Source organism: Carettochelys insculpta, chromosome 17 (genome assembly GCF_033958435.1).
Source record: "Carettochelys insculpta isolate YL-2023 chromosome 17, ASM3395843v1, whole genome shotgun sequence".
In the NCBI taxonomy this organism is placed as follows: domain Eukaryota; kingdom Metazoa; phylum Chordata; order Testudines; family Carettochelyidae; genus Carettochelys; species Carettochelys insculpta.
Genome location: NC_134153.1, coordinates 19383039 through 19405639, shown reverse-complemented (window position 1 = coordinate 19405639; position 22601 = coordinate 19383039). Strand labels below are relative to the sequence as shown.

The window sequence follows — 22601 nt, the reverse complement described above, 5'->3', positions numbered from 1 at the left end:
GAAGTGGGTCTGTCCCATGAAAGCTCATCACCTAATAAATGATTTTGTTAGTCTTTAAAGTGCTACATGACTGTTTTTAGTTTTAGGTTCATACCTAGTGCACAAGTAGTTCTCATCTTTATCCTGGACTTCTGCTTGCAGCGTTTTCTGTTAGGGTTTCTTCATATGTAGGTTAACGTTGTTTTCATACATATTCTTGAAGCTCTCCCAATCAGATTACCGTGTGCAAGGAAACAAAGCCCTCCAGTGCTTGCAAAACCTTGGGGCTTTCATGGGAGTATGAATGTTGCAACCGTCTGGGTATCGTGTCAAAAGGATCCCAAATTCAAAGCTGTTTTTAAGGGAAAAGGAAATCAGATTTTCTCCTCCCCAAGCATGAGACTTCCTGCAGTTGCTTTTTAGTTCACACAGTACTTGATTCATGGCACATTGCATTGCCCACAGCAAGATCCATATCAGGAAGCCCTTTAGCTTAAAGGGACATTCACCTGAAAAATCATATTTGGGCACAGTCTCGAACTGAGAACAGTTCATAGATTGATGGAAAGTACTTCTTTGATCATCACCTCTGATATATAGATAGATTTTTAGATCAGCAATTCTCAACCAGAAGTCTGGAGCTCCCTGGGAGTCTGCTTTCAGGGGCCCACCAAAATAAACCCAGGGCTGGCATTAGACTTGTAAGAACACAGGGTAGAAAGCCTGAGCCCTGCTGCCCAGGGCTAAAAGCGGAAGCCCAAGCAATTTAGCTTTGCAGGGCCACCTGTGGCGTTGAGCCCTGGGGAATTGCCCTGCTTGATACTTTTTAATGCTGACTCTGGTTTTAATTGACTGGATAAGCAGAAAATAGCAGTTGTGGTACAGATGGACTGTGGAATTTTTATAGTGCTTGGGGAAGGTGGGGAGCTCAGAAAGAAAAAGGCTGAGAATCCCTGCCGTAGGTCAGTGGTTCTCAAAGCCTGGTCAGTGGACTTGTAGTGCCAGTCCCTGACATCTCCTTCACAGAGTTTAGGAAGGCAGCAAGCCGGTTCTTGGTATCAAAAAGGTTGAGGACCACTATTCTAGAAGACCAAGCTTTCCGCTGTGCCTTGCTTTACTTCAGCAAGAGGCATGTTATGTGTTTGTCTAATTTGGACTATAAGGTCTTTGGGTAGGCAAGTATCTTTTCATTTTCTGTAAAATGCTGTACCTATTTACAAAAATCTGTTTGTTTTTCCATTACTTGCTGAAAAGATTTAGGGAAATAATGCACACACTTGAGCGTGAACTTGTTGTTTTGCTTCAACTGCAGTAAAACCAAAGGAAAATATGGTACATGATGGCGTTAGAAAAGCAGCTGACAGGAAACAGGGAAACATCAAATGTTAACCATGATCCCTTAGGGCAATTTTCTTTTTACAGCAAGCATCATCATGAGACTTAATAGTGCTTCGTTGTGACATTATGAAATGACATTAGAATGATGGCATTTAGTGCATTTAAGCAAGTAAATTTGCCTAATCTCTATTTCCTGAATGTGTTGCATTTTCTGTGCTGCTTGAAGAGGCATGTGTGGGCCAAATTCTGCCTTTAATTACTTTACTGAAGTCTGTTGACGTATTGGAGGTTTTTACAGTAGAATTTGGCCCAGCATGTGCTGTGTTCCTTCAGAAAAGGGGTTACTTTGTTATCAAGGCAAATATGTGAATAAAAGTCATTGTTAGAGAGGGACACTGCCAGAATATTTCCTTTTTGTTTTCCGTATCAGGGCTTCAGTTTAGTGTTTAGTCTGTTGGAAGGACAGAAGAGGTTATCACCATCCCTCTTTCCTGTACCACTTACACAAGCTCAGATGAAAGGATATCCGTTCCTTTTGGCTCCCAATCCAGTTAAATGTCACTGTGATTTAGATGAAGTCAGATATAATCTCTACCCTGAAACGTAGCAATTCACTGATTGCACCTTCTGGTTTGGTTTTGGACACGGTGTCTTTTGGCTCATTCCATAGATTCTGCCCCAAGGGCTTCCCAAGCACCAGAGTTACAGTGATGTGAGAAACTAAGTCAGTGTTGTTTTGCTATTTCTTTGTGGGAACATGGCGCAGGAGTAGCAGAGGTGCTTGCTCTCGCTCTCACTCTTGTTCTCTCTCTTTCTCCTCCACTTCTCCAGAGCATTCCCAGCTGCAGTGAAGAATTGTGACTAGGTCACTGTGGTCATTACTGCTGCTCTTAGCATAAGCCTAGTAGAAGCTACAATGAAACTTTCTAAGATCTCTAACTAGGCATCTACCTACAGCAGGCTGCCAATCTAAGGTATGCAACTTCAGCTATGTCAGGGGGTTTGCAACCTGTGGCTCCGGAGCCACATGTGGCTCTTTAAGGACTTCTATGTGGCTCCTGATTCTGTAATTGCAAAGTAAAAACAAAAAAACCCCTCATTATTATTTTTATAAATGATGAACATGTAAAAGCCCAACAATGAATAACTCATACCCCCCCAGTGTTCTCCAGAGAGAGAGAAGATTGGGAGTGAAAGTCAGGAAGACAGTGGTACAAACACACACGTAAAGTGCGAGGAAACAGAATATGTAAAAATTTGTGAATGTCCTGCAGTGAACATGTGTTGCATTACAAATCATTGTGTGCACACTGTGCTTGAAATAGGGGTTACAAAAAGGATGGTTTGATGTTATTTATTAAGTACTGTACTGTATTTGTATGCATTGGGCTCTTGAATTACTAAGTTTTTTACTGAACTGGAAAAAATGGCTCTTTTTGCTGTTTTGGTTGCTGAACCCAGACCTATGTGAATAACACAGCTGAAGTCAATATACTTTGATCTACTTAGCACAGTGTCTTCACCAGAACAAGAAGCAGAATGGAGAGTTTCAGTTGTCGATGTAATACAATGAAGTACCAGAGTTGACTGGAGAGCAGTTGGCAGCCAGTTTATCCCATCTATACTAGATGTGATATATTGACCCATGCTGGATTGAATTCTGCCCCTTGATTTGGTGGCTAGTTTAGGCTTGCCCTGAGGCTGTTCCTGCCACTGAGGATTGGTAATAGCGGGTGGTGGTGGCGGCGGCGGCAAAGGCATCTAAAGATGTTTCTGAATTGGATGGCATATAAGATTACCACGCAGTGCTCTCTTGTCTCTGCATGGTCCCTGGGAGGAGCCCCCTTGAGTGTGACAACTTTTCTCGGTGTTCACACCCATTCTCAGGCATTAAGCCCTGGGCTCCACTACATCCTGGAAATGCACATCTCTGAGCTGCCAGCACACCTGTCTTTCACCGGGAGCCTTCTCAGGGAGTCCACTTGCTCGCTGGACTCCCAGACCACCCACACCCAGAGGGAACAATGCAATACCGATCTCTAGACTGCCGTGGCTTTCAGCGTTTGTGCATCTGATGAAGCGGGTCTTTGGCCACGAAAGTTTATGCTCCAAAATATCCATTAGTCTGTAAGGTGCCACAGGACTTCTCGTTGTTTTTGAAGATACAGACTAACATGGCTACCTCTCTGATACTTGAAACGAGCACAGGAAGTTTTCAGGGTCCTTGAGCCTTGCAGTTAGCAGCACAATCCAGCTAGCTCTGTCCTAGTTCCAAGGGACTCAGGCTGCTCTATATCCCCAACCTGAAGCCTCCTCCTTCCAGTCAATCATCTTAGAGGGAAGATAAGTCCCTTTCTCCATCCAGGGTCTGTGGTCCCAGGCAAACAAGTCACCTAGGCTGTTTTCTTCCATCCCTTGTTTCTCCCACTGGCTGATTGATACCCGATGATCAGCTTGGTTCCTCTTTCCTCAGTCCTTTGTCCTCCTATGGGCCAGAATTGTCTAACTTCCAACTGGAAGGTGGAGCGGGCCTCTCAGTCATCAGTAGCTAGGGTATCCAATCTCCAGGTTTTTGTCCAGGATTCCAACTGCTTGGTGAGGCCACATCTGGTTCTCTGCAGCAACACACACCCTCTCCCACCACCTTGTTAAGCTTGCAGCACACAGGGAAACAGACACGCACAGGATTCATGCAAAGCACTCAGAAAATTCCCCACTTTGTCAAGAAGACAATACATTCAATGCTGTTTTTGAATGTAAACAACTACCTGGCTGCGGTCTGCCCGTATCTAGACCTGGACTAAGCATGTTTAGTTGCACTGAAGTAAATAGGGTTTGAGCCCCTTACTTCAGGGCTGAATTTGGCCTTAATCTTTATAGAGTCATCTGTGTTTAGTTTACTGTCGGAATCACATTTTTGCTCTTGTCAGCTCTGCAGAGGGGTTACAGCTTCTGCTCCATCAACAAAATTGCTGTAGTAAAGAGTCCTTATTACTGGTGATGATATATACAGCTGGAAGAGCACAGCTACATTTTCAAGTATGCCTGTAGCACCAGAAGTTAGATATAAGCAAACATGCTGTGGCAGTCACTGAGAGAGAATTAATAGCACAGTAGAACAGTTGTTTTTTGATCACTTTTCTGCTTGTTCATCTTCTTATGTGTTAGTTCCTTTTGCTTTTAGCAATTTCTAGCCATGCTTTTCTTATGGAGGGGCAGGAGATGAGTGTATTCTCTGGACCAGATTCTAACCTTCCTCACAGAGATGAACATCCCAAGTAACTCCATTGAAGTGAATGGAGTTACTCTGGTGCAACAGCAATGGGAGGAGTCGGGCTGTTTGCTTACCATTGAACAGTAACTCATTTCTTAAGACAATAAAGATTATTTTCAACAAGGAGCTGGATATAAAGTGAACAGAGGAATGGCTTTTGGCTCTTCTGATTATTAACTTTCCAGTTTGCACTTTGACAGAGTTGTTGAGTAATAACATAGTAAGAAGTCTGCTCTATAAAACGGCAGCCATTAAACTAACCTCTAAGGAAGAGCAGTTTTAGTGTCCACTAAAAAACAAGGTGGCTTACCTGCATTATCCAAACCAGCATGGGTGAGGTGTTTTTAATTCTGCAACCCTGCAAGCTAGTATACCATGAATTCCATGTGGACAGCTGTCCTTTCTTTCTATGGTAATCATAGAGGTGTCTTGCATGTTATGTAGCTAGAACTAACTTGTATCTATTAAAGAGTCAGAAGCCTTGTATAGTTTGTGTTTCTTCCATTTTGGGAAGCTAGCCCTATGCACCGCCTCTTTCTCCCAAGGCCTGGCCCCAACTCCACTCTTTTCTGCCCCCTTCTGCTCTCCCCAGCTGGCACACCAATGCTGCCCTGAACCCTGGCCAGCCTGCTAGTGTCCAGAACAGTTGGACTGCCCAGAAAAGCTCTGAGTGCTGCCTCAGCCTTGGGGTTTGTGGAGGCTTAACCTTCACTAGCCTTCATTTCTCTCCACCCTTGCTTCCTCCCTTTACTCCTCCTCTTTAATGCTCCCACTCTGCTGTGGCCATATGAACTTTTTACCATTCAACAGGCTTCTGACATCAGAGGAAACTCATCTACCTCGAGGGGTGATTGGGACATTAAAGGTTATTCTTCCTGCCTCCGTCAGTGCCTTCTATTAACTTTCGTGTGGCTAAGTGGGCTGTAAGTGCCATGTAAGCCCGGTGCTGGTCCTCTGCTTGGAACAACTTACACAGAGACACTGCACATGTTGTGTGCCTCCTGTAACAGCTGAAAAAAAAGTGGTGGTTCTGTCCCATTGAGTGACTATGTCACAGTTCAGGGCAGCTCAAGGGCTCCCACTCTAGGCTTCCCAGCTATCACTTCCCTATGGCACAGATGTACATCTCTGTCTCCTCCCCTTGACTCAGTTTTTTCAGGCTGCACAATTCCCTGTCTATTTGCAGCAAGTCAGATTGCCTCTCTGGACCAGCAGCTACACTTTGCCTTTTCCTCAGAGGTTATGAATAGGTGTAATTGCCCACAATTCTAAGTTACCACACAGCTGTTTATAAGCAAGCACATCTGTTCTTAAGGTAAAAACAATACACAGAAAACATGTAAGAACTAATAAAGATTCTTATAGACATGCTAATAGCTTACTGGAGATCACCCATCAGTCTTATGTCACAATGACCTCCCACAGTTGAAAGGATTGGGGCCCTCCTTGGACAGATTGTCCCGTAAGTTTGCTCGATCAGAAGGTAGGCCCTGAGTCCATTTAAACTTAGGTCATTTATCCAAAAGTCTTTTTTCTGCCTGTTTAATCTCTGGAGAATCGAGTTTGAGCTATTATGTATGAGTCTCTCCAGGTGATGGTACATCTCTGGAGATATTACAGCCTGGGGTTGTGGGGGGAGCAGCAGGAAAGAGGCACACTTTTGCGGGGGGAGGTGGGGTGACAGTGGAGCAGCAGCAGGAAGTGGTGGTGCGGGGACTTAAGAGAAGAGCTGAAATGGGGGCAGGGCCTTGAGCAGAGGGGTGGGGAAGGTCAGGCACCACCAACCCCCTGTAAGATGAGAAGTCAGAGTCTATGTGCCTGACCACGTTGCACTGTTCTTAAATCTTGGGGGAGGTGTGGTCATGCTTCCCTGTGGAATTATATACATTGATACATATGTTTAATACAGTAAAATTGTGCAGTGGCATTGTAGGAAATTGCCATATCTGTTACACCTGGAAATTCTTATGTCTGTTGTAATGCAAATTCATTTGATCATATCTTTTATCTGCAATGCCTATTTAAAAGAAAAAAAATGGAAAGATTATACCCCTCCAAACAGGGACTGTCTGTTGCTGTGTTTGTGCAATTCATGGTCCATTGCAACCTCAGTAACTTCATCTTTAGCATTACAATAATAAATTGTAGCTAAATTGGTAAACTTTTGTCAGTTTTGCAAAACTGATTTAGAAGCACACAGTTCTGATCAATATATTGATAGTGCATTCTCCGTTCATTGGACATTTCTACGTCTGTTTTTATCACATTGTCTTAACTACTTAATGGATTCCTAAAAGCAGTTTGTGATAGTCATGTAGTAAATTGACTTTGCAACACTGCAGAAGACTAAAGATCATAGTTTATATTTATTGTGTTGATAAAGAATCAACTATTTTAATGTAGTTGAATATAAAACAAAGGAAGTTTTTCTTTATCCAACACACAGTCAACCTGTGTATCTCTTTGTGAAGGCCAAGATTATAACAGTTAAAAAAGAGCTAGATAGGTCCATCAATGGCTATTAGCCAGGATGGGCAAAGATGGTGTCCCTAGTCTTTGTTTGCCAGAAGCTGGGAATGGGCAACAGGGATGGATCACTTGACGATCACCTGTTCTGTTCATCTCTTCTGGGGAAGAAACAGGATATTGGACTAGACAGACCTTTGGTTTGTCCCACTATGGCTATTCTTATGTTCTAAAGCTAGAGATGATATATCTAATCTTTGAGAATAATCCACCAAAGAAATCTATTTAAGCATTTTAAAAAGTTGATTTGCGAACATACCCAGTCTGACTAAGCTTTGAGAGTTAATTGAAGTGTTAGATTAGAATATAACAGAGTGTATTCTTTGAGAAATCAACCCAAAGGTGTGAGGAGTAAGAAATGAACAAGGAATGAAGGCAGTAATTAAAATAGATGCAGGAGATCTATTGTCTGCAGAGGTTTCAAGTTATAAGCTAAGTGGCTACCATTTCCCAGAACCGAACAAAGCTAAAGTAGAAAGTTCTCTGAAAAAATTTCGGGCACTGGTACAACAGACTTTTTGGGAGCACTTTTTTTTTTTCCAAGAGGGAACAGAAGGCCTGGTGAAAGGCCTTTCCACATCCATGCAACTACTGTGGGGTGCAGCCTCTGATTTAATTCTTCCATCTTCCCAGAAAAAGAGGTTTTCCCAGATGGGTCAAACCTACTCATGCACCCTGACTACAGAACTAGATACTTGTAGATGAAGACATCTAAAATCAACAGATGGCCTCACTTCCTATGAGGTTCAGAACCTCATTTACTGGCTGCTGAGCACCCTCTGCCCCACTTGACATCAATAAGAGTAAAAGGTTTCCAGCAAGTACCTTGAAAGCTTGGACACGTGCCAGGTTGCCTGCGCCCATTCTGCAGTGTTCCTTTGCTCCATTACTCTTGTATACTTAACTATGAATTGCTGGTAGGGTGGGAAACAGAAAGAATTTACCAAACTGTGAGTCACACCTCATTTAATGATAAATCACTATGTAAACTCAGGCTATAGCGCAACTCTCTTGTCTGGAATAAATTGAAACGTTATATCATCATATATTTGCCCTCAGTGTTTGTTGATAAATGTTATATAACATCTTTCATACCCATCTGTCACATACTTCCCAGTGTTAATAATGTTACTACAAAATTGTATGTTCCGATGTCTAACACTGACAAAATAGCAGAGGGAGAAGTAATCTTTCCCCAGGCCGTATTGTTACAATTATTTCCTCTTCCAGTTTCCAACACTTCTCCTTCCTGAATGATCTATTTGTATCCAGCTTCCACTCATCTCCTCAGGCCTTTGTGATTACTTGTGTTCCATACCTGTAATTCCCTTTCAATAATTGTTTACTGTGTCACTTCCTTCTTTTCATTGAATTCTCTCCTCCACCCCCCAAAAAAGCCACACTCAGGCTATGTCTACACTACATGATAAAGTCGATTTTAAGGCAGTTAGCTCAATTTTTGTAATGTCATTGTCTTCGCTGTAAATACCATTAGGTCGACTTTAGGGAACATGAAGGTCGATATTATAACACCATGGAAAGAGTCAACATGGGGTCAAGTGTGAATTCAAATTAAGGTTAGTGTGGAAACACCATGTCTTTAAACCAACTTTATTAGCCTCCAGAGGTCTCCTGTATGTCTCCTACAGTGCCCCAGGGTTGCCCACTGTGGCTGCTTCCATGTCCAGTACTCTCTGGGTGTGCAGGAATTAGGTAACAGGAAGCCTGCAAATTTGAATTCGGCACCAGGAAGCCCGTGGTGCCTAGGCTGTGGGGGTCATGCTTGTATGAGAGGCCAGGAAACCTTCTTTATTAACAGTGCGGCGATTGTGCTGAAAAAATAGCCCCAACATGGAGTGGTGGCTTCCTCCCTGCACAGGATATAGCAGGAGAGGCTGAAATTTTCTTTTGAGCGCTGGCACCAGCCTGTGCCCCACTGCACCACAAGATGGTTAGGCTGTAGGGGTTGTGCTTGTATGAGAGGCCAAGAAACTTCTTTTCTATGGTTTACATTTGTACAAGGTCAGCTGCCTCCCTCCCCTGCCAGTGCCATGCAGTCGGGGTCTATCCTGTGCCCAACCACATCACATGGCTAGCACCCAACTGACCCAGTAAAAGCACGTGCCTGCCACACAGTGCAGACCATGCTGCAAGGCAGCGTTATATCCTGGCTGACGTGCAGTGAGGGCTCCAAAGGCGGCAAAGATTTTTGGGGCTTGCTATTGCCAGTGTGGGGGAAGAGTCTCCTCATGCAGCAAAAATTTTGGGGGCTGGCTGTTGCTTGAGGGGAAGTCTCCTGCCCCTGTGGCAAAGTTTTCAGGGGCAGGTGTTGACGGGTAACAGAGTACAGCTGGCAATATCCTGCACCTGCGTGATACCCCTTATAGAATGGGGAGGGGCCAGCCTGAACAGTCACAAACAGTTGGGGCTGGCCCCCCTGCCAGAGGAACACACTGAAAGGACCATTTCGACTGGCCCTTCAGCCAATCCCCCCTGCATCCCATGATACCCCTTATAGAAAGGGGGGAGGGCTGGATATCCCAATATTTTCAGGAGCAGGGGTGCTTTCAACGTAGGGAAAAGTGCTGGAGGGCTAGTTGAGATGAGACAGTCACCTGTGTGATCCCCCAGGACGGTATGGTAGTCCTGTGCCTGGAGTGCTAGTTGGCTTATCAGGTAGAAGCCATATGATTCTGCCCAGGAAGGGATGCTTTCGGGCAGGGGAGGGAGTGGCTGGAGGGCCAGTGGAAATGACTCAGGCACCTGGGTGATCCCAGGGCAGAGTGTCATTCTGGTATGTGGAAATCTGGCAAGCTCCATGCCGTGTGTTGGACATGTCTGTGCAGTGAAGTGAGAAGCCAAAAATCACGCCCCACAAATTGTCTTCCTTCCCCTGCCTGAGGCAGTTTGCTTTAGTTGTTATGGTTTGCACTTTCCCCAGCTTTACTACCCTCCTCTTTCCTCAAGCAATCTGTTTTTGTATATTTCTGTGTATAGCAAGAGGATGTTTCTGGTTTCAAGGGGGTGGGGGAGTGGCTGGAGTGCTGGGTGAGATGGCACAGTGCCCTAGGTGAACCCAGGGCAGCATGACAGTCCCCTGCCTGGAGCACTACACCTTCTGAAGCCAGCCTATTTGGTTTTCCTTCACCTGGAATTCCCTTCTTTCATTCTGAAAACATGGCTTCTTGCTTTCCATGAGAGGGGAATGAGGGCAATGCAATGTGGGAAGATATTACACATGCAGAACCACTTGCGGGGCCTTTTTTTCCCATAGTGCACCAGCAAAAAAACCCCAGAATTCTACAGGGCTGTGGGAACTGTGGGATAGGTTTCCCACAATGCACTGCTGCAACAATCAGTGTTTGGTGATTGTGTGGCAGCAATAAGTCGACTGTCTTCACCTCCCCACAAAGTCAAATATGAATTTATAAAACCTAGTGTTATAAAATTAATTTTAATAAAATTGAATTTTCATCGTAGTGTAGATATAGCTTTATTCTGAGAGGCTTCTCAGTGAAAATCTATCAAACACAAAAAGTGAAAGTGAAAAATACACTTCTTGAAGTCTCAGCCTCCAATTTTTGTCTCATATATGTAGACTATACTGTCTTTTTCATTTTGCCTGTAAGTTCCCTAGGGTATAGTTTTTCATCAGTACTGTTTCTAACAGAGTTAAGACTACTGTTGGTACTCAGCAAATAATAATCAATGTTGCAGTCACTGGCTTCCAACGTAGCTCCCGTCCCAGAGTGGATAGGTTACATATTGGTAATAGGACCTGTGCTGTATCACTTACGAACTACTCTGATTCCATCATCCATCAGTAAACAGCAGATCTTTGACTTTCCTGCATTACCATTTTGTTCTTTGTCTACTCAGAAAGCATCTCACTGAGCAATTATTTGTATCCATTTGGACACGCCTCTTGAAATATTTTGTATGAAAGAAGGCTTAGTCTTTGTGGAACATCGTGTATGACAGACACACTCATCAGGAGTGCTGCATGTGATGCTGTTTGTGAAATTATTTTGATAACTATCATGGGACAGAGTAAATATTACATATGTTTGCTGAAAAACACTCTTTAAAATTTCTTAGTTACTTAGTCACCTGGCACTTTTCATGCAGTATACTTCCTCTTCCTGTAGTGCAGTCATGTGATTATTACACCCACACTGTGAAAACAGAGAAACCCAAAAATGGAGTCTGAGTAATAAGCAGCAGCTTTGTCTCTTTCTCTAGTCCATTTTGGCAGGCTGCGAACTGTCCCCTGATTCACACTAAAAGCTGTCATCATAGTCTGATGTTCATTCAGATTTCTCTGGGGATGCATTAGTTGGGAGAGCATCCTGAGCTTTTGCAATTCAGCCCTTAACATATGTGATTAGGTTAGTAATTATTTAATAAAATGACCTCATGCTGAAATGGGCAATCTGTTTAACACCTGTGGGTTACTTACATGGTTTGTCTACCCATTTGAGGCGTGGTTTTGTCAGTTTCCCCACACAGATCAGAAGGGGATTCCTTGTTTGCTGCTTATAGCTTCTTGCTCACACGTGGGTGAAATTCACCTCAGTGGGTTACATCTGTGCATTCTCAATTTCCACTCATGCCCTCTTCTAATGATTTCAAGACCTTAAGTGCTGTGTAGAGCTAATGCTCACACAAGGTCAGATTTCACCCCTTAGTCCGTATTTGGATCATTGACTCAGTGGGAAGAGAAGTAGTTACTCATTTGCATACAGGTGAGTAAGGTATTCGCATGTAATGATGAAAGAAATGAAAAACAAACCCAAATTTGTCAGGTTACAAGTGTGTTCTCCAAAATCTACTTTCCTTATTAGGTGTGCACAAATCCTCAAAAACGGTGGCCATCGTTTAAATGGCCTATCTGGTAATACTTGTTGCAGTATGGAGCATGTTTTATTTTGAAATACAGAAACTTTATTAAGAGAGAGCTAGGCCTGTTAATATGCTGTTATAGGAATGGGAAAATGTGTTGCTTTATGTCTTGCTTTGTTTTGCTTTTAATAATGTATGCAGAAAATAGGTCAGTTGAGTTCAGATAATATTTAAGATCCTTTCAAAAGAGTGGTTAGTGACAGTAACCTGAAGAGTTGTTTGTTTCATGATTAGTGCATTAAGAACATTCTCTCTCTTTCTCCCCCACTTCAGGTATCCTCATGGGAGCATTTATAAAAATTATAGAGTCTCAAAAACTGGCCAACTGGAAGGTATATTTGCAGCAATTCATTTTTAATTATAGTTTTGATCTCTAGGATTTTTAAATGTTGATTATTGTGTGCATTATTAATTATTTTAGGTTTAGTTCCAAATTGTGGAGGTTTGGGAGGATTTTTGGTGGTTGGTTGGTTGGTTGTTGCTGTATGCCATGTTTGTTTTCAGTTAACTTCAGCCGTACACTTTGGCTACATCTACATGTGCCGCTTCTTTGGGAAGCGGCATGGTAATGAGCCATCCGGAAGCTGCTAATTAGACACTGCTGTAAATTTCTCATGCCTCATTAGCATATGGACACGTTATTTGCAGTCCGGAAGAAGCTCTTCTAGACTCCAAAATACACGTGTGGATGCGCGGCCCATGGGGATCTTCCAGAGGGAAACCCTCCTTCCAGAATCCCCTTCGTCCTCAACATTTTCTTTCCGGAAGATCCCCAAGGGCCACATGTCCTCACGTGTATTTTGGAGTCCAGAGGAGCTTCTTCCGGACTCCAAATCACGTACCCATAGGCTAATGAGGCATAGTAAATTTACATCCGCGCCTCATTAGCATCTTCCAGGCGGCTCATTACCATGCTGCTTCCGGAAGAAGTAGCACATGTAGACATAGCCTTTGGTAGAGAAGAGTGGAAGCTGTTGTATGAACAACTGTTTTGCTAAAAATAAATAAAAAAGCTGAAAACAGCCCTTGTTTTGAAAGTTTAGCAATTGATTATGTTTGGCACCAATGAGTAACAAATCAAACCTTTTGTTAAAGCACTCACATTTGGTGAGGTTTGTGATGATTGAGAGAACATAGTGAATTGCCTGTCAAGAGTAAAGGCTTCAGACAGTGTTCCTGCTAATCCTTTCCATACACGTGCAGATTTTTTTCTAGCCATGTGCAGAATAAAACTGAGTGTGCACTGAGGCATTTGTGAATGTGCCCCACGAGTAGAAATAAACTAGCCGTGGGTGCTCTGCTATTCAGCTGGGTGGCATTTGACTCTCTCCTAAGTAGCTGCACAAGTGTACAGCTTACAGGGAACACGGGGTGCAGATCTCTTAAGACAAGTAGACAGACTTACGTGCAGTTCAAGAAGGAGCTGGTGGTCATGGTACATGTAGGAATAACATTGGAAACGTTAGGAGAGAGTTCCTGGAGGCCAAATTTAAGCTGCTAAGTAAGAGATTAAAGTCCAGGAGCTCCATAATAGCATTCTATGGAATACTGTTTCCACATGCAGTGCTAGTTGTATAGGCTGACCTGCAGGGACTCAATGTATGGATGGTGTAGGAAGGAAGGGCTTAGATTTGTTAGGAAATGGGGAAACTTAGGAGAAGAGAAACCCACGTAGAAAGGATGGGCTTCAGCTAAACAAAACAGAACCAGATTGTTGGCGTGTAAAATTAAAAGGTCACGGAGGAGTTTTAAAGTAAGGGCGTGGGAAAGCTGACGGGTCGCATGACTCAGACAGAGCTGGCCCTTAGGGTTAGTGGGATTCCCTATATCCTGGCAAAGAGGAAGGGATAGCTGTTGATAAAGTACAGATCAGAACTGAAGAGAAACAGACAAATGAACAAGAATCCTATTCAATTACATCATATAAAGGCAGACGGGCAAATATTGACCAGTCTTCTAAGTGCTTGTATACAGATGCTTGAAGCCTAAAAAAGAAGATAGGTGAACTTGAGTACCTTATATTAAATAAGGACATTGATATAATAGGAATCAGAGAAACTTGGTGGAATGATAATCAATGGGACATAATAGTGTTAGGGTACTAGAGTGACAGTTGATTGTGCTGTTGGGGAAGCGGCATTATATGTTGAAAGCAAGCATAGATGAAAATATAGTCAAAATCTAAAGGAATCAAATTGTACCCTAGAATCTCAATGGATAGAAATTCCTGGATTGAATTACAAGAGTATAGCCAAGGAAAAATGCTACTGACCACTTGACCAGGGTGGGGGCGGTGAATGTGAAATGCTCAGGATATTAGAAAAGTTATAAAAATAGCAAACTCGATAATAATGGGGGATCCTTTTAAAATAGCCCTGTAACAACTAGGGTACATGTCACCTCAGGACAGCATACTGAGATAAAATTCCTAGAGTGGCAATTCTTGATTAATCCTAAGTAGACCACAAGATCTAGTCCAAGAGATGACTGTAGCTGAACCATTACCTTGATGCAATTAATTTTCACATCCTTGTAAGGGTGGAAAGACCAAAGACGCTCACCACAGTAGCATTTAACATAAAAAATGGGAATTACACACAAGGAAGCTAGATAAAGGGAAATTGAAAGGAATAATCACAAGAGTGAAAAGCCTGCTGACTGCATGGAAACTTTTTAAAAACACCATAATAAAGTCTCAAATTAAGTACATAACCCAATTTTTTTAAAAAAGTCAAAAAATGCCCCATGGTAAAACAGAATAAAAGAAGCAAAAAGGAATCCTTTAAAATGGGAAGTCACATCCCGCTGAAGAAAATACTGTAGAGCAGAAACACTGCGAAGTCAGGTGGAAGAATGTAATTATGCATCCCGAAAATGAATTTGAAACACAAAATTAAGACACTGACAGCAAAATGTTTTAAGTGCATCAGAAGCAGGAAGCCTGAGAAACAGAGGGGCCATGAAATAATTATGTATTGAAGGAACTTTCAAGGAAGACATATCGATTGTGGAGATGCTAAAGACATATTTTGAATCATTCTTCACTGCAGAGGATATGAGGGAGGTTCCTACACCAGATTCCTTTTTAGGTGATAAGTTTGAGTAATCGTCCTATACTGAAATGTCAATAGAGGAGAGCTGGAAAAAGATGATAAATTAATAAGTAGTAAGTCACCAGGATCAGAGGATATTCACCCAACAGTTCTGAAGGAATTCAGATGTGAAATTGTAGAACTACGGACTCTGGTATACAGCCTATCACTTAAATCAATATCTATACAAGACTACTGGAGGATAGCTATTGTGACACCATTTTTTCAGAAAGGCTCCAGAAGTGATCTGGGCAATTACAGTTTGATAAGCTTTACCTCAGTTCCAGACCAAATGGTTGAAACTGTAGTGGAAGACAGGCATATTACCAGGCACAGAGATGAACACAATTCTTTGGGGAAGAGACAATGCTCACTTTATAAATGGAAAGCATGCCTCACCACTCTGTTGGAATTCAACAAATGTGGACAAGGGTGAGCTGGTGGATACGGTGTATGTGGCCTTTCTGAAAGCCTTTCACAAGGTCTATGTCTACACCACAGTGGTCCTTTGAAAGAAGTTCTTCTGGAACACCATAAGCAGATCAAAAGATCAATCGCTCTTTTGAAAGAGAGCAGCTACACAGCCCCAGCCTCTTCTTTGAAAGAACAGGCCAGGAAACACTGCAGACAGGGTGCATGGCCAGCCAGCCCTTCCGGGAGCTCTGGCTACACGCTCCCTTAAAGGGCCTCTCCCCAGCACGCACTCCTTGCACATGCTGAGGCCTGCCTAGCAGACCCAAGCGCAGCAGAGCCTGTGCATGGTCCTGAAGCTCAGACCTGAAAGCCAGGCCAACAACACGGAGGTCTTCTTCAGCTCCAGCCTCTGCGAGAGGGTGGAGGTGGGGACCTACATACCCCAGTGGGAACTCGCAGTTGGGGGTGTCATCATGCCCCTGTGTGTGGTAGGTGACATGACCTACCTCCTGCAGCCCTAGCTCATGCGGCCATGCACAGGTCACACCAACCCCACCCAGGAGATGTTCAACAGCCACCTTGGCCAGGCTACCCCATTGATTGTGCCTCTCACCATCTGAAGGTGTGGTTCAGGTGCCTCCTCCTGTGTCTGGAGGTCAGCATAACCTCATGGAGGCCAAGGAGGAGACCTTCCTCATGGGGTGGACAGCCGAGGCTGTCCCCAGGTACGACCAGCCTGTCCCAGCCCCTGACCACCAAGCCCACTGTGACAGGCTCTGGATCTGGGAGACCCTTGGGGACAGTTTTGCCCACAGGGCCCCAGTGACCCTCCCTCAGGCACCCCCCGTCAGAGTCTGGAGTTGTGGAAGACCCACGCTTTGTGGGCCTGGCCAGACCAGCCCGCCCAACCATGCTGCTGTGAGTCAGTGACTGCTTTCACCTCCACTGCTTTCCAGGTGTGCAGGGAGTACGTAACAGGAAGCCCAGGAATTGAATTCATTTTCTTTCTGGTCAGCGCAGCTAGCACACCTCAGAAGTGATCACATCTAGCCATGAGTTCTCAGGGTTGCAAAAGAGCTCCAGCGTGGAACCATCAAGAGGTCCAGGATCTCACTTCTGTGTAGGGGGATGAATCTGTGCTGAGTAAACTGCAAACCAGACAAAGAAATGCAGACATTTAAGGAAAGATTTCCCAGGGCATGCTGGAGAAAGGTTACACCAGGGACACTCAGCAGTGCCGGGTGAAAATCAAGCCCCTTCACACACACACACCCCCCATTACGTGGCTTCCAGGCTGCACATATCTGACTTCCTGACACTGGCATGTCCTGACCCACATGTGGTTTCAGTGCCTGAGAAGGCTTTTTCCCCTGTACAGAATTTAGCAGGCGCAACTGAGAAACTTGTTTTGTGCGCTGTACATTTTACAGGGTTGCTCCCACCCCAATCCACCATGCAGCTCTTAAATTCTAAAGCGGTCCCTGCTGGTATTGCAGATTGCCCCCTCCACGGAATGCACAATCATACAGCCTCCTCCCCATGCACCCTGGTCTCCCCTTGTCGGGGGCCCAGAATGCGGGGGGATAAAGGGAAGCAAGGACAGCCTCATTCCCTGTATTAAAAAAATGCCATTGTGAAAACCACAGTGTCGTTTATTGGTTAACAAGGGGTGGGGTGCAGAAGGAGGTGCTTTCATAAAGGTCAGGCACACACCAATGGTGGTGGTGGGAGAGAGACAGTAGTTAAATGCAGCAGATTCATGTGGCTGGCTGCTCATTCATAAAGCTGCTTTTAAAGATCCCTCATTTTCATTGCATCTGTCTGTGCTTTGTTGATTGCCTTTGGGTCTGGCTGTTCATAAACACTGCCCAGGGCATCTGCCTCTGCCCTTTTCTACATTTGGTATTTTCTAAAGAGAGTTGTCTTTTGTACCTTTTCACAAAGTAACCCCAACAGGTTCTTTGGTTAGAGAAAGTTTCCTATGCTCTCCCTGCAGGGCCACCCTTCCTTCCCAAAATGTGTGGTTCAGGGGGGATGATTTCCCATAAAATGATGGAGCTTGTGGGCCTCTCACTTCCTTCCCTCTCCCACCCACATTGAGCTAGTGCGTTTTTACCAGAAAAGGCAAGGGAATCCCTGCTTTGCCAGTCTACTTCTGACAGGCTCCATGCCTCATGTTGGACGTGTCAGTGTAAAGAACCGGGAAGCCAGAACTCTCAAGGTTTCAACTTTCTCAACTTTACTTCCTCTACTACTTCCTCAACTTTTCCAGTCTACTGTGCTCTGGGCAGATTGGCACATATATAGCCAGCTCTGACAGTGGCAGTAATCACAGGGTTGGACTTTAGGAAGTGTCCCAAGTAAAAGGGAAGCCAAATTTGTCAAGCTTCCCACTTTCCCCAACTTTACTATCTTCTACTACTTCCTTAGCTTTGCCAGTCTTCTGTGCTCCAGGCGGAGTGGCACATACATAGCCAGCTCTGACAGTGGCTATAATCACAGGGTTGGACTCTAGGAAACATCCCAAGTAAAAGGGAAGCCAAACTTGTCATGATTTCTACTTTCCTCAACTTTACTATCTTCTACTACTTCCTCAGCTTTGCAAGTCTACTGTGCTTCAGGAAGACTGGCACATATATAGCCAGCTCTGATGGCAGCAATATTTGTTAGTCTATAAGGTGCCACAGGACTTCTAGTTGTTCTCAAAGAGACAGACTAACCTGGCTACTCTCTCATAGCAATCATCAAAGCATCCTGATTCGGGGCAAGTTTTGGGAATCTGGCCATTTGATTTCAGCAGCAGGGGGAAGTAAGGGCAATTCACTCTGGGATGATAACATCACATGCTCACAGCCACTTGTGGCGAGGTTTTTTCAATAACACACTGGCCAAAAAACCCGGAATGCAATAGGGCAGCAAGAACTGTGTGATAGGTGCCCACAATGCACTGCTGCAACAGAGGAACTTAGGCAATTTACTGGGGACACACTAGGTTGACTTTGAGAGGTCTGGATACTATTCCTTGACTTTATAAAAGCTACTGTTAAAAAGTTGACTTTAACAAATTTGACTTTATTCCCAAGTGTAGACAAAGCCATAGGGGTGTCTACACTATGAAATAAAGTCAAATTTATCGTCATTGAATGTGTAACACTGGATTTTATGAAGCTGAAGTTGCAGCCACATCTGCCCACAAAGTCAACTTAGTGCGTCGCCGCTAATTGCCAAAGATCGGCTGTTGCAGCAGTGCATTGTATGGACCTATCCCATGGTTCCCTGAGTTCCATTGCATTCTGGGCTTTTTCAGTTCTGCATTATGGGAAAAAAATTCCCTGGAAATGGTAGTGGGAGTGTGATGTCATCTTCCTACACTGCATTCTCCTCAAAACAAACAGCCATTTTTTCGGAAGTCTCTTTGCCCAATGAGGTATTGCTTGAGTTATCTGTATCATGCATCCTTTAACCAAATGTGCCCTGACAGCACCGACTGTCATCTTCCCAGAGTGTATTGCCCTCCTGCCACTCCTTTTGAAGCCAAATGGCCCATTTTCAGAGGGAAATTAGGAAAAGTTGTGAATCCCAGAAGCCACTGGTGTCCATTGGTTGGCATCACTCAGAAAAGGAAGAGAAGCAAAGAGAGTACCTCACTTTCTAGTGGTTAGCCTCCCTTTCCCCACTGAAAATCACTGGTCCCCTTTGGCAAAGGGGATTGGCACAGGTGCTCATTCTAACAGGAATCTCACTGTTCTCCTGGGAAAAGAACACCTGTAAATTTTCTGCCTTCAGTATGGCTGTGCAGCTGTGTTCCCCCCTTGAGGAATATTTTTCCTGAGAATAGCAATGGTGCCTTTCCCTGTTCTGACTCTGTCATGCTAACAGGAACCTTATTGGTTCCCTGGGGAAAGAACACCAATGCATTCAGATGTGCTGTGTTGAATAACTGCCTGGAATTCAGGTCAGCAGCCAAGCAGATTGAAAAAGGTGCTCAGGTTACAGTTATCTCTGAGCAGTTGTGCAGCAAACATGACACTGCAGAGACTGTGCATCTGCCCTGAGCCACAACCCACAATTCCACATTGGCCAGGGCGGACTCCCCAATCATATGGGGCCATGGGAAGCAAGGGGTTGTAAAGGAGGCTCCCATTAGCATGTCGCAGGCACCAGGGTCTCATGGGGGGGCAGCCCACAATTCCATATTGGCTACGGCTGCCCCCCAAATGTATGGAGTCACTGGGGGCAAGGCGGGTTCCCAATAGCATGGTGTAGGAATAAGGGTCAAGGGCCCCCCTGGCAACATCCATCCAGCCCTCAAAATTCTTTGCTGCAGGGGGAAACTTCCCCTGGGGACAGCCAGGCCCCAGATCTTTCCCGCCTTTGAAGCCTTCGCCGCACACAAGCCAGGACATGCTGCTGTCTGGAAGCATGGATGGCACTGCACAGCAGGCATGTGTTTTTATTGGGTGGGGGCTAGCCATGTGATGTGGTTGGGCTGGGGATAGAACCATGACTGCATGGAGCCTGTGGAGAGTGTGGGGAGGTGCCCCTGTACAAACGTGACCTGTAGAAAAGAAGTTTCTAGGTCTTTCATACAAGCATGACCCCTCACAGCCAAGCTGCCATGTGCTGTATTGGGGCTGGGACTAGCCCACAAGATTAAATGAGTCCCTGGCTCTCCTGATGGCTCCAGGCTGGAGCTCTGTAAAGTAGCTACAGGTGATCACCACACTGATCATAAACAAATGAATTCTAAATGCAGGGCTTCCCATTTCCTACTTTCTGCTCACCTGGAACGATGATGTGAAAGGACACCTCAAGGGGCATTGTGGGACAGTTTCTGGGGCTAATAAAATCAATTTTAACCCTGGGTAATTGACACTGTTTTAACTTGACATTGCAAATTTGATTTTTTGAGTAACTTTGTTGTGAAGTCAGTGGTACAGAAGTTGGCGTTACAGCTGCTTAGAATCAACTTATGGACTGCTGGGGTGTAGATAGAGAGTTTATAAAATCAACCTTAGAGCCTTACATTCGACTTCATCTCCTAGTGTAGATCAGGCCTCAATATTAGACCTTTTGAGACCCTGACCTCTTTCTTCATTGGTTTCTCTGTCCCTTGAGAAAGGGATAGTAAACCTTCTGTAAAGCACTGTGAGTTCTTCACTTTAGAAACACGAAGTATTATTGAGTGCACATCTACCCAGCAGGAACTATACTGAGATAATGAACTGATTGCACATGGTCATATGATCAGCTATCTCATGGCAATAATGTTTGATAATTACTGTCCTGGACTAGACTCAGATCAGTGACCTAAAGGTGAAAGGGGTATCCTTTCAGCATTTTCCACCTATTACTTTTCAGGATTTAGAAGCTGTCAATAAAAATTATAATGCTTCTGTAATACAGAATTTTTTTTTTGCATGCAATCTGTTTTCCATACAGTACATTTGGGAACGGTGGTTCATGGTAAATAACACATCAGGTGCATCTACACTAGGCACTAACTTCGAAGTTGGGCACTACATCCAAGTAGCCAGCAGAGAGTCTACACATATTTTCCCTTACTTCAAAGTAGGGAGCCCAATTTTGAAGTTCTTCTCCATTCCTGGGAATGTGGTAGTGCCCTACTTCAAAGTTTAACTTCGAAGTAGGGTGTGTATAGATGCTCAGCTTCGAAGTTATACTTTGAAGTAATCAACTTCAAAGTTATTTTCATAGTGTAGACACAACCAAACCATTCTGTTTCAATCATCAGATACAAAAAGGTAATTAAAAGGCAATCCTCAAGTTGTTTACCATCTTGCAATCCTCTTTTATTTAGTGGCAGGAAATGTGACAGGTTAAATACCATTTGTATTTCCAAGCATTCATGTTTTTAAAAATGCTTCAATTTAGTTAGACACTTGAAGGAATTAGATTTGCTTTTTATATATGATATTATTTCACTTATTGTGCACTCCTTGAAATTCCTTTGCATTTTTTGTTTGGCAGGAGGAAGAAATGTTCCGTCCAAATATGTTTTTTCTTCTCTTGCTTCCTCCTATTATATTTGAATCTGGGTATTCATTACACAAGGTGAGATGATGACAGTCATTTTAAAACTTGATCTCTTCTCTGGACCAAGTTCTTCCTCAGGACTGGTCTATACTGGACCTTAAAGTCAATCACAGATACGCAGTTCCAGCTATGGCAATTATGTAGCTGGAATCGACATATGATCGACTTATCCAGCCATCCTCACTGAGCCAGGTCAATGGGAGAACCTCATACTCCTTCTCCAAAACATTTCTAAGCTGATGCAGGCAAATCAATAAAGAAGGATCTAAGATGAAATGTAGAAAGTTTTCTCTTCCTTTTTAGAATTTGACTGTAGAGTCTGCTGTTTAAGCCTTCATTTTGAGCTTGGTGGAACTCAAGAAAGGCCAGTTGTATTTTAAGGTCAAGCTGGAAGATACATTCTTTGTCCCAGAGAGTTTAAAGTCAAAGTTGTTGGCCCTAAATAGGAAGTAGGCATTGTATTAAATATATTCTTTGTTACAAAAAATTTTGTTTTTTTGTTTTTTTGGTTGCAGCATATTGGGTGGTACTTTTAGTTGCTCAGCTCTTTAATAACAGCTTAGATCTGAGTGAACTTTTAATTCCATGATTAATATCAGCCAGTGCTTCTAGTATCACTGTGTGGATAAGCTTAACCTTACTGAGCTAGATGAGAATTAGGGCCTGCATGAAGAAGACCAGGAAAGAGATTAGTATAATCTCTTTTAATTATTAGGAGTAAAGTAAACTATTTGCAATGAAACAAAATTTCACTGTAATCATACTTGTAAAGTACAACCATTGAAATGTATTAGATTAAAAAAGTACTGCACATAAAGGATTTCCTGATTTGTGGTAGGAGAATATGCATTTAATTGGAAGGATGCAAAACGAAATAGCGAAACACGCAAAGAGATTGTGAGTTAAGGGTGAAACACTGTTCTTAAAGGTCAAGGCTGATGGAAGTAAACTCAGGCCTCCCAGCTGTTCTTTGGTACATGTGTATGCACACTGTCAAAACAAGCCTTGTAAATGTGTTT

At 43.7% G+C, this 22601-nt stretch overlaps 1 protein-coding gene across 2 annotated transcripts in view; it reads left to right on the top strand.

Moving 5' to 3' along the window:
* The window catches only part of SLC9A8 (solute carrier family 9 member A8), a 51913-nt gene that overhangs the window by 8545 nt on the left and 20767 nt on the right, over positions 1–22601 (top strand). For both annotated transcript variants that reach the window (XM_075012120.1, XM_075012119.1), the window contains exons 4-5: positions 12293–12351; positions 21517–21600. In XM_075012120.1, coding sequence (XP_074868221.1) covers positions 12293–12351; positions 21517–21600 — 143 coding nt within the window. The remainder of the gene's footprint in view (positions 1–12292; positions 12352–21516; positions 21601–22601) is intronic.